This window comes from Ostrea edulis, chromosome 10 (assembly GCF_947568905.1).
Source record: "Ostrea edulis chromosome 10, xbOstEdul1.1, whole genome shotgun sequence".
NCBI lineage: Eukaryota > Metazoa > Mollusca > Bivalvia > Ostreida > Ostreidae > Ostrea > Ostrea edulis.
The window spans coordinates 21,631,718-21,645,320 of record NC_079173.1 but is presented as its reverse complement, the minus strand read 5'-3'; the positions used below and the strand labels follow the sequence as shown (position 1 = coordinate 21,645,320).

Here is a 13,603-nt window from a genome sequence, read left to right as displayed (position 1 = left end):
TTGATAATCGCAGGTCTTTAGGATGTGAACTCAAATTAGAGGTCTCGTGTCATGGCAGTCATTAGCACGATAAAGAACCCTCACTGCTACGTCCCTGAGCGCTAAGCATAGGTCTGAATTTGTGGTATTTCACCTATACAGCTAGTGACGTCTCAATATGAGCGAAAAATTCTCGATGGGATGTAAAACAATCATTGAATTCATCATCTCTGTGTGTATGCAGTCTATATGGACCATGTACATATGTAATCATATTGGATGTAGCTTCTTTTATTTTCATTATCATTTAGACTCTCATGATTTTCAGCTTATGGGGGTTTAAAAGTTTCCAGATCGATTGCTACCTTTTCTGATTATTAAATATCGGTTCCGGAATATGAAAAAGTCAACAGAATCACAAGACTCACAATATCCTGAGAATCCTCTGAAGGTTTAACAAGATCGGAATGCAATTTGTTTACAAACGTGTATTGTATTTAGATTAAGAATTCACCAACTTCGAAATGAAAGGTGAAGATAATGAACAGTGATCAAATTCATAACTCCCATAAGCAATACAAAATAGAGAGTTGGGCAAACACGGGTCCCTGGATATACCAGAGATGGGAGCAGGTGCCTAAGAGTAAGCATTCCCCTGTCGAGCGGTCACACCTGCCATGAGCCCTATATGACTTTAAATATAAAACAAAGCAAGTTCAAATCTCTATTAATGTGAAGTAAAAATTACATATTATAATTGTCAACATATTGTTTTACGAGGACTGGTTGAGAAGGTGATCTTTATTGCAGTGGCAATACATGTCATTGATACATGCATATTGTATATTATTTAAGTAAATTAACTTTTCAACTGGGGAATATACAACAAATGAAAATTCCACATTTGAATTTTGAGATTCTATCGCATAATTAAAAACTAATGCCAAATTCAACCTTGAAGACATCTTCATCAGAAAATGCAATAATGTCCCTGAATCGACTTGCAGTTTCTTGTTCATTTTTTTCTAGTCTGTGCATGCTACACAGGCTCGCTGTAATGTAATTAGCTCCAATAATTGATACATTATCAAATTGCATGACACACAGCAAGGCATCCTGACATTGCAGACACCCGCCTTCATATCTCTCAGCAGGTTTAAGGAATGGTTATTTTTTAATACAGCAACTTGTTCACATTATCTAGATACTCATTTTTCATGTGTACTTGTTTTTTGGAAATTTGAGATCTAGTGGGAACAGAAGAACTGTAAAGGAATAAATATTACGAAATTGATTATCTCAGAAAGGCTTTAGTTTCTGAAATATGATTCTGTTGAATTTTTAGATTGGCACATGTGACCCGTCAGAACTCCAGTGTTTTATCTATGTTTTTGCTTGAATACCTTGTCCCTCTACAATATATATATATATATATATATAGTAATATATAGTAGTTATATAGCATAGGAATTATAAAGTACATGATATAGTAATAGTCATTTAAATATTCATAGTTTTGGATTTTACTTGTAAATTTTTTACAAATTTTGGTCCTGCAGTGACTGGAGTACCTGTAGTCATCCCTTCATACAAGGTACTTTATAGGTTTTTGATGCTTGTATCATAGTTTAGATAAGATAAAATAAGTTTATTCCAATTTTGGGCCCAGAGGGCATAACAGTAAGACAGTTTATAAAGAAGGAAATTCAAAAAAGAAAGTTTACAACATTAACTACAGGTTGCATAGACTGCAAACTGCATGTGGATGCAGCATGTTGGGGAAACAAGTACATACATATATGAATTGTTAATCATAGTTTATATATTGACAACTTTTGAATGGTTTGGCTTTATAATAGGTTTAATTGACTATCATGGTTTATGTTGTGACACTGTGACATTAAGAATTCTAATTGGGATCTGGAGCACCCCTAGTCGATTGACATCCTAGACCGAGGAAATGTCTTTGAAATTATTTTGATATATAGGCATCAACCTGTAGTTTCACATTTTCACAGATAGGGTACAGCTGTAGTTTCACATTTTCACAGATAGGGTACAGCTGTAGTTTCACATTTTCACAGATAAGGTACAGCAGTAGTTTCACATTTTCATAGATGGGGTACAGCTGTAGTTTCACATTTTCATAGATGGGGTACACCTTTGGTTTCACATTTTCATAGATATAGTAGTTTCATGTTTTAGGCAGTTTCCCATTTTTTACAATCTATGGGATTATTGCATTGAATCATGTACGAATTCTGTCTATGTTTTTGGTGGCTGGGAGACGATCATGTGACCTTGTTCCTGTGTAATTTGAATACATATTTGCACTAGTTTATATTTTATGTGTGGTGTATTTTATTCCAGACTGACCAGGAAACTGTGTACCAGCTGACCAAATCTAACATGAACGTTCACCAGTTCAACCTTACTAAACGAAGTATTCAGCAAACGCTGCACCTCCACATACGCATGGCAGCAGTGACTCGGGGCAGGGTCTTTCCAACCGCCATTCTGATTGGGTAATTAATGTGGAGTCATTCTGACATTTGTTCTTTTCCATAGTCTATTCTGATTTTCTGAATGAGTAACAAAATGTGAAAATACATAGTCTATTCTGATTTTCTGAATGATTAACAATTGTGAAAATATAAAAAATTTATGCAATAGATTCAGTGAATAAATTTCACTGTTGAAAATGTAATTAAAAAAAATAAATGTCATACTGCTAATATATATTGTGAAAATAACAATTGTGAAAATATCAATTTTTATTCAATGGATAAATTTCACTGTTGAAAATGTAATAGAAAAATTCAAGATGTCATACTGCTAATATACATATGTAAAGAAAAAAGCATTTCTTTTTATACGCCCGTCTTAAGACGGGACGTATTATGGTATGGCGTTCATGTCCGTCCGTCTGTAAGCTTTTTCGTTTCCGACCCGTAACTTAAATACTACAAGGCCTAGAATCATCAAACTTTGTCTGTAGATACATCTTGGGTAGAAGATGTGTCGCACATTAAAACCAGGTCACTGTGACTTTTCATTAAGAAGATATCCGTCTGTCCATCCGTCTGTTAGGTTTTTCGTGTCTGACCCGTAACTTAAATACTACAAGGCCTAGATCATCAAACTTTGTCTGTAGATACATCTTGGGTAGAAGGTGTGTCGCACATTAAAACCAGGTCACTGTGACTTTTCATTAAGAAGATATGGCCATATATGGCAAAAACTTGTCCGGCTCATAACTTGAAACTATTAGACCTAGAATCACCAAAATTGGTCAACTAATGCATCTTAGGTAGAAGGTGTTTCGCATCCTACTTTAAGGTCACTGTGACATTTAATTAAGGTGATAATAAAAAAAATGTTTTAATGGGTACAATCTATACTGTTAACAATATGTGACGGGCGTATCATGTGCCATGGCGGTGCACTTTATTGTATTATGACATGGTTATACTGTAAGATGACTGGAAGAGAAATTTTGTAGCTGTGTGTTTGCCAGGCAGTCACTTGGAAACGTGCATTAACCTGATCAAAACATCTTTGTCTTCATTGTACTGGATCAATATAATGATGAAAGATTGTGTCAATTTTCCAGCTATGTCTTGATACATTGCGTGGAATTAATATCCTTCAGGAAAAACTTTTTCCAAATGGAGAGAAATTCTAGTAGAGAAAATATTACATATGTAGGATATGCCATTAAAGATGGTGGACGTACGTAATTATAGCAACTTTGTACTATTTCGGTGGGTGATGGAACTAATTATAAATCATTCAACAGAAGCAGCTATTGATATAACGACAGACAATTTCCTCGTTAAACTTGCCTTGAAAAACATCAATTTCTTCTTACAGTGGCAGTTTAAATCTCGCTCCCTGTATCGGTGTAGCTAAGTGAGGAAATTGCCGGTCTATTTTAAATGCACCACGATTCGTGTTTGTCTTCATTTGTGACGTCATATATCATCTCATTCACTTTAAACCTTTTTTTTTCGCCGCTAGGTTTTTCAATCTGTCTTCATTTCCTTGTTCAGTGAGATAGGGTCTTCAAGATTAGATTTAAGGAGGCTACGTCTTGTAAATAGATCATAATTGGATTTTGGTGTTTCTGTAATTTGTTTAGTGGTTCTTTTGTGTAATCTTTACTAATTCACCATTACATTTATTTCAATTTTATTATCCGGTTTCACATATCTATGTGATAAGAATGTTAATTCTCAAATTGTATCGTTTCCACATTTCACAACAATATTGAACAATCGCTATAGCATATGTGTTGCCTGCTTAAAAGTATCCACATCAGTTATGCTTTTATGAAATTAAGGTAGCATAAATGATTAGTTTTAATTTGGAACTGGGTAAGTGCTGATTTTGGAGGTTGTTCTGGCTACGTTTACCTGTGTATCGGAAATATATATCAAATTTTATCAAAGGGAAAACATTCCCCGAATTTAGTAGGTATTGATTCTCAGTGGGCATGTAATTGTGATCTGCAAGTATGAACACCTAAATAAAAGAATACAGTTGGGTATCCAAGGTGTAATAAATTTCTTCTGCACTTTAAAATCCAATCTTTCTTTAAATCGGATTTTCTAGACGATTACAATCAGACACTGAAAGGAAACTGAATCATCGATGTTGAAGTTTTCGGTCTTCTCGGAGTGTCGTGGTACCCTATATGATAATGTGTGAAGATTCAATAGGATTTCTTATACATTGTAACAATGAAGAGTAACCATTCTAGACATGGGCAAAAGGAATTTGGGCTCAAACCCGTTTGGATGCAATGTCTTGTGATTGTGTAAACCATGAAACTGTTGTTCTGCGAACGGGCCCGAAATTTTGGCTCAAACCTGTGACAGAACAAGGTGAGCAAAGTTTTTGGGTGGTTTGCAAACAATGCGGTCTTCAAGTGATTTAGTTTATATGTCACGTGGGTTTCGAGGGATGCTTTGTGTAAACTGCTCATTTTGATATGTTGTGTCTCACATGAAGTGAATGTTGGGAACGTGTTTATATCGGGTTTTTAGAATTTTCATTCAGTTCTTTATTTCACATGTGACTACCTCTGAACGTTTTTATTTGCCGTCATTATGACCGGTCGTTTCATTCTACATTATGTGTTGGGAAGAAATCTTTATGTGTGTGCCTTAAAACTGCCGGACCTTATCAGTTGATGTAACCTAGGGGAAAGGTATGTTCCAATTTTAAAATAGCTAGATGACGGTGACCTCGGCCACATAGATTTGAACACTGTCAGTCTTATAAACAGATATTTTAAAATCACCGGTACCGCAAAACAAAAAGTTACAGAATTTTGTAAACTTATTTGTAAATGTCTTGATATAGCTAAACACGCATATTTACCATGAACACTTTCCTATGAAACCACCTTTATTTGTATTCACAAATCTTGACTTGAAAGGTCATTGGGAAAACATTACTTTTTATGGGTGCATTTTATGTATTAGTGATCAATTTACATCGTTGTTTGATCAAATCATAGAAAATTCCACATGAACACAGCATTTGTTAAAGTTTGTTTTAAGGTCCCACACGCAAGATTTTGGACGTATCTTTTATTGTAATAAAAAAATGTATTTTTGAAGGAAAAAAAATCAATTTTTGGGACATTTATTCCATTGAATTTTCAGGTACAGATTTGTAATGCAAAAATAAAGGTGATTTCATTAGGACATTTTGTGGTAAATCCGGGTTTTAGCAACATTCACAAACAGTTTCACAAAATTCTGTAACAATGTTTTGGGTATAGGTGTTTCACTGTTGAAAATGTGATAGACTTCATTACATGACGAATTAATACAGTGGATTGGGTGAGATTTTTAAATTCTTGGTGGTTGGATGAGGGGTTTTTATGGAGGTAGTTTGAGCTTGGATGGAGATGTAGTTTGAGCTTGGATGGTGGGTAGTTTGAGCTTGGATGGAGATGTAGTGTGAGCTTGGATGGAGATATAGTTTGAGCTTGGATGGTGATGTAGTTTGAGCTTGAATGAAAATGTAGTTTGAGCTTAGGTGGAGTTGTTTGACCTTAAATAGAGTTGTAGTTTTCGGTGGGATGGAAATGTGAATTTGATTAAATCTGTTTTACGCTATGCGGAATTGTTAAATCAGCCGATTGATTTGTCACATGACAGTCACGCCTGTCATTTTGACTCATGCCTTAAAATTCCAGGTGAGCAAAGTTTCAGGTGTGTCTGGCTGTGACCTTGCAGCACAACAAATTAAAGTGGATTTGATGTTGAAGAGAAACGCCTCTCTTTCTATCTTTCTCTCAATTTCTGCTTGATCCAGGTTAATGTTGATATTCAGTACGTCATAGATTGCTACGCGCTTGACTGACTCCCTAGGAGTAAATTATGGGTATATTAATCCTGGATGTTAACTTTTTCTTTTGATATGAGTCAAGTTGGAGTCAAAATTTGCAATTCATACAGGCCAGAGTTTGATCACAGAGGACGTTTTGACAGTCGTCTACTGAGTGTTAAAAATATATTGGATGCATAATCCTCCTAGGCACCTTATCCCACCTCTGGTATATCCAGGGTCCGTGTTTGCCCAACTCTTTATTTTGTATTGCTGATAGGAGTTAAGAGATTGATCACTGTTCGTTATCTTCACTTTTCATTCGATGATCATGAAACGAGGCAAACCTTGAACATACAAAATGGAGAGAGAAAAATGTAATCTCGAATAGGCCATTGTAATTGGATTTAATTACAATTACAACAAATACGTAGACAGGTAGGTTTATCAATCTTCTGTTGTTTCTGATCAGGTACAAGACCCACCCCACCCCCCAGAGGTATCTGCTGAAGAAGGAAAATCCAGCCACGCAGAACGAGATCCGGATCACCATTCCAGAAGGCTACTTAAATGGTTAGTAGACTCGGGGTACAATGTAGTGAAAATTAAACATTAAAATGATTACTATTTTTTACATCTTTTGTGGAAATAACATTAAACGTGCTGACAAATTATCTCAACGCATGTTTTTTCAGTCTATCTGTACACGGTTCCCTGACACAGTACAATAAATGTCAAAAATAATCATTCAGTTCTGGAATTGAATGCTGTTATACCGATAATTGCGTGCATTTGAACAATAATTATTCAGGATTCGAAGACAAACTCACGATTGACCGTGCAGTAACTGTCGAGAGCAATGCCGCGTGTGTTCAGTGAAATGCAATGGTAGTTTAAGTTAATATTGTTTATCAAAGTGTATGCCTTTTAAAGAGAGTAAGTGCAAAGAGAATTAACTCTGATGGAAACAGTGGACCTAATTTTATGATTTTACCCCTTAGGTAACGAAGTTTGCACGATGATCCAGCAAGCCACCGAGTGATTCTAACAGCATGACGTCATTTGAATACGTGTTTCTAACAGCACGATGGCATCCGAACTTGAATGTGAATGAATAAACTTGTAGTCATGATAATTTAGTGCATGTTAGAAAATCAGCAGTGCGCGGGACAGGTGTACCTTAAGGTAGGTAAAGGGACAACGTAGCCGGAAATTTTCTGCAGATAAAGTAAGTGTAGCCAAGCTTGTAAAAGGCGGAATGAGAGATATTGTAGAGAGTGTTCAGAGAAATCCTCGCTAGCGAATAGAGTAACGAGCTGATAGACGTTCAGGAAAATCCTCGCAGGCATTGATAATAGTTAGGAAAATCCTCGCCGGTGAGTAGAGCAACAAGCTGGATAGGAGTTGGGGACATAAGAGCAACAAGCTTGATATGGGCAGTGGTAAGTTGCATGAATGTGTATCTGTGCTGGCGAGTTTACACCCCTCCCCCTTCTCATCCCCAGCCGAAGTATCACAAACACCCAGAAAATAAGGTACGTTGTAGACATTTCAATGGCTAAATGTGTATGTATACGTTAACAAGTATTCTTTAAGAATAATAAAGCATATACCATGTTTCTTTGTTGTTTTTATATATTGGATTGTTTATGGGCATGAGACTTCCCGCTTGTCGGATCTTTATATTGACCATGTTTTGAATAATCAGTATCTCCTTATCTTGCTTAAAAGGCATGTTCATTCTGTACCACTAACAGACATATCAGCTTGTCGATGTAATTGGCGACGAGTCAACATAATTTTCTGATACGTTGGCATATTGTTTAATAAGTCGACAAAGCCATCTGGCCGGCCCACGCAATACGTGCACATATGACGTGATTGTCTGACAAGTGACGTAAAATATCGCAACCTGCTTTAGATATGTTGCCGTCACTCCATATACTGGACAAACTCTTGTAAAGCATGGCTATAGTAGTGGATTGTTTAGAAGGTTATGTTCTAATTCGACCAGTCTCAACCAAACATAAATTATCTATATCCTCAGCCAAAGATTATAACAAAAACATAAAAACTGTGGATAGCTGCTCCAAGACCTGCGTATTTTACAGATGACATTGCCCAACATTTAAGGTATTCCATGTATAATGAAAGGATAATGAACAATTTTGAAGGATTTCGATCAACATAAAAGTTTATTGTTTAATAATGATGAAAGCGAAGCAGATGAAATTCACATGACTGGTAAATGATTAGAAGCTGACCTTTTTGCACTTAAGATTTTTTAGAAGAGTTGTCTGCCCTTTGTAATATGAAGAAAAATCTAATTTTCTAAAAATGTGTGTGGTCAATGATTAATTTTATTTCATATTTTCATAAAAAGAAAGTGTATGCAACTTTCTACCAAGAGATTAGTATGAAAATATAATTTGTTTTTAAAATAAAACATGCTTTTCCCATATACTTCAATGTTAAATTCTAGGTGAAATAAATCAAGCAGTAAACAAAATTTTGAAAATTCCTATGGTGAATTATTTTTATTTGATGAACCCTTCAAAATGATACCATGATTACAAATATTCCACCATCCATTTATTAGATATGAAATATGGTCATTATACATTGAATACCTTAATATTTAAAGTGCATAACATTGCTAAAATTTTACAATGTAACCAACACAAAATCATGGGAGGGGGGGGGGGGGGCGTATTGTGAATGAAATGCACGCAGTCTTGAATACAAATAACTCTACATTTATAGCCGTTTCCCGCCACACGAAAGTCATCGTCGGAAACCTAAGGTCGGTCGGAGAGCGACCGACCGAGGATTTCCGACGATGCACGAAACTGATCAACTAGACCGGGTAAAAATAGAAAAACGTGTTTGAAAGAAATTGTATGATTTCTAGTTATAAATTTTCTAAACCTGTAATAAAGATATTTATACACACGCTTTTTAAGACATGCGCAACACATCTATTCAGGATGCCACCCTTTAATCACTAAGAATCATTTTGAATCGTGTACTGTTGAATTTATGGTAGTGTTTGGCCATATTTTCTAAGTATATGTAAATAACTCCTGAATGAATTCCTTTCTTTACGGAGGAATGCTACACCGGAGGAATTTGATAAGGATGAAAAGTGGAGGATATGTTCAACAATATTTTGAAATTGAAAAAAAAAAAAAGTTTTAGAAAGCAATTATCAACAAACAAAAATTGAAACCCCTGCTGGACTCAAGCCCGCGATCTATAGTTAAGTAGTCGACGTGATAACCTACTGAGCTACTCGGCTAGGCGATGAATTTTTAAACGAATGGACAAATATTGCTGAAATTTAGATTTTCATTCACGTGTAAAAATGAAGTCGGCCATTATGACGATGTACATGTAGAGTACCTCCTTAAGATCCAGTTTAATACTGTTCCATACTCGCATACTTATCTGATCAAAGTTTATTTAAATTCATTTATTAGCTATAGAGTAACTAATAATCAATTCAAATATAGGTCATCGAAACATAAACAATCATATCAACGGCAGAAAATCACAATTTTCCTAAAACAGCATTATCAAAATTTCACAAAAAAAGTGGTTATAAAGTCATATTGATAACAATTTCATGAAACTGTTTCTTAACAAGAGTATACAAAATGTATAAACAATAAAGCAAGACGACGACGATGGTGAAGATTTAAAGTGCAGACTGCCCAGTAAGGGCCCTGCTACACTAGTAAAGCAAGACTTTTACATAATGGACTTGATAAAGAAGTCAATAAAAACAGTTACTGTCCATGGATTCAATAAAAAAAATTAAAAAACGTATCATATAACTTAAGACTTTTGAAATGCTTTATGTTAAACAAGATTTTTTATAATAACTATCGGAAAAGACTCCCAACAATATTTATGTAACTAGCATGCATACACCTAAATAAATCATTGATTTTGTACAATCTGATGACGTCACTGGAGGGTGGAACTACAGTGCCCCGAACTTGATGCCAGTAAGGGTGTTGCTAAAACGCGGAACGGAAAATATTGTATGCAATAATGTTATGGAGGAGGTCAGCATTTAGCAAAATAAAAATTCAGAGAGAACGGGAAGTCATCCACAGAATCCACCGTTTCATATACTTCATTCTAATGCATATGTATTTTAAATCTATTGACTTACCATGAAAAATATTAAGCAAGCATCTGTGGTTACCATTTCTTTTCCCGGTTTTGTCATTTTCTGCCATTCCCTCCCCTTTTCCTGACTTTGTCACTTTCTGCCTTCCCGGTTTTGTCATTTTCCAGCCCCCCCCCCCCCCCCCCCCCCCCCCCCCCCCCCCGATTGTGACAGTATGTTGTTTCACAAATAAAGAAAAAAATAAACATATTAAAAAAGACTTCGAGTTATTATCTAACCCCTTTCAAATTTTATATACATATCCAATGAATATAGCGCGCGCCCCCCCCCCCCCCCCCCCAAAACCAAAAAACAACATTGTAAAAGATAAAATAATTTTTTCAACAACTGTCCCCAAACATAGCCCTTTTAAGTCGACCAGTTGCTTTTATTCGAACTAAATATTTGAGAGAAAATTTAGTTTTGAACCTGATATAATACATGTATACATTTAATATGTATAGCATAAAATTTAAAAGCGAACGAACCCGGTGTATATAAATGGTTTGCCTTGTTTGGGATGAATTTTTGTGAAAGTTCGTACCTGTGGATTAGTGTTGAACCCGAAGAGATACAGTGGGAAAGAAAGACTGAAACAGAACCGATGAAAACTAAGGTGAAGTTTACGATCCATAGTAAGGAATTAACGGGGCATATAAACCACGTGTGTTCTTTCCATTATCTACCCAAAGGTGTCGCTGCTCGCAAACACATATCTGTCAATGCCGAACTTTCAAAATCCTTATAAAACGCTTTTTAAATTCTTATACAAACGTTTACATCACTTGATCAATTTATGATGCAGAGTTTTAAGATAAAATTGTTTTACCCCTTGTAAATAAAGTCCCAAAATGTTGATTTTAATCAAAATAAAGCATTTCACCCCGATTTTTTGTGTTATCTTAGCTACATTAATCAATTTAATTCTTAAATTCTGTTCCGTTCCGCGTTTTAGCAACACCCCAACAGGCACGAGTCGTTGAATTAGGCAGCGACTTTTCGGCAAACATTTATCATTAGAAAGTAAAAATGGCGATTTTGGTGACAGGAGATCGTACGATAAACAAGCATTGGGTGACCCATGAATGAAATAACATGGTATATACACATACATATTTCTATTTGGAACAATGTGATCGAAGGAATTCGTTGTATGTAGATATGGCATGATGCATATTATGGAAGATACGTTGTATACGAAGATTGCAAATTACATGCAGTTCATCGAGTTTTTGGTTATTGACAACAAGACCTTATACATATATGTAATTGGCAAGACAAAAGAGAACTTGAGTATCTTCATTATTCAATCTACACGTAATTAGTATTCTTATTTAATTTCAAATTTCTTTGTTCAGAGATACGAAAGTCACATCCCAGGGTGTAATGAACCCATCACCAATATTTCTAGGTTCGCCCTGGTGACGCTTCAAAATTTACCTTGCTCGATTAGAAATCTGATTCATTCACCTTAAATGACACAAAGCTACTCTTAAATCATGTGGGAGACAAATCGGACATTTCTCTAAACTATGTAAAGACTTAAGAAATCGATAATTGAGAGCTTTGGGCATCTCGTAAATTTTGGAATGCCAATTTTGTTTAGATTGACCCAGACTTGATCGTGTTTGATAAGGATACTTGTCTTTGGACGTTTTGAGAAATTCAAAGCTCTGATAAACCGCTATCATTCAGTGCTTTTTCTACAACTGTTAACCATTTTGATTTAATATGTTGTGCTCCTTCAACTGAAAATGATGACAACCATTTTTATCTCCAAATCTCTCCATAGCATAGGAATATATATCAATGACCAATAAAAACATTAATTTTGTACAAAAACAAAGAGAAATCTTATGAAACTACATATAAGTTAGATAACAGCTTTTAGTGCAAAGAAATATATGTGGGAAAATATTGTCTTGCAAGACAATAAATTTTTATTCACCATGTCCTGTTTTGAGGTTAAAAAGTGTTTGAAATAATTAAATACTGGTGTTATTACTGAAATATATAATATAGAACGATTTTCATTGAATCCAAATTTTGGTGACAAAATAAAAGCTAATGCCCCTTTAATTAAGTTTTAGTAACATATTATATAATAAATAGGATATTTTCACTTGCTTCCCATTGACGATTCTTTGCCAAAAACAAATAATTGGACTTAATAAACATTTCAACTGGATCCCAATTCACCAAGTAAAACATTGGGGGTGAACTTTTTCGGGTTTAAAATTATTTTGTAAAATTGGAGAATTAATGTTTCAATAATATGGTTATTTTGAAAGCCCCAGACCTTACAAGACTAATTGGCAACCTTGCTGTCAAAAAATTCTATGTAAATCTAAACGTTTTATTTTCTTCAATAAACTAAACATGGTTTTCCTACTTTGTTCAAATAACTTTGTTTTATTCCTTAAAAAAATGAGTCATTGTTGGAGAAAGTGACACCTAAATAAACAAATTAATTTTCACCATTGTATCTGGATGCTGGTAGATTATTAACCTAGATACCACTACTAATTTAGTGTTTGAGGCATTAACCTGCGATTTCCAAGTTTTACAATTCAAATTGCAGCATGTAACTTGTGTAGATTCCGTTAAAATGACAGACTATCATCACCATATAAAAATAAAAAGTAAAACGAGAACCGCTTCTGTAACACTTGTTTGACTATCATATGCTTTTGAGATAAAAATCAACCAGATCATTGAAGAGTACCGGTGATAATAATTGCCCTGTCGTACTCCAACTTTGCTGTGAAATAGCTGATAAATTGTCATACAGACGGATGCAAGATTTTGCATTTTTCACATACTGTGAATAACCTTTAAAAATGTTCCCTCAATATCTTATTCCACTAAGCAATGTTCTATTCATAACGCAATCTGATTAAAATCGGATATTCTATAACAGGTACACCGTTCTCTACTAAAAGGAGGCTAAATTATGCGGTCCTTCGGATGAGACTAACCGTAAAAATCGAAGCCCCGTATCACAGCAAGTGTATCATGATAAAGATCCCTTTCTGCTCAAACAGAGGCCATAATCGCCAAGCAAAGGCCTAAATTTTGCAGCCCTTCTCTGTCAACTGTGACGCC

At 35.1% G+C, this 13,603-nt stretch overlaps 1 protein-coding gene across 4 annotated transcripts in view; it reads left to right on the top strand.

Annotated features, from left to right (window-relative positions):
* The window catches only part of LOC125665513 (polycystic kidney disease protein 1-like 1), a 221,997-nt gene that overhangs the window by 167,813 nt on the left and 40,581 nt on the right, over positions 1–13,603 (top strand). For all 4 annotated transcript variants that reach the window (XM_048898165.2, XM_048898166.2, XM_048898167.2 and 1 more), the window contains 2 exons: positions 2,350–2,504; positions 6,794–6,894. In XM_048898165.2, the coding sequence (XP_048754122.2) occupies positions 2,350–2,504; positions 6,794–6,894 (256 nt within the window). The remainder of the gene's footprint in view (positions 1–2,349; positions 2,505–6,793; positions 6,895–13,603) is intronic.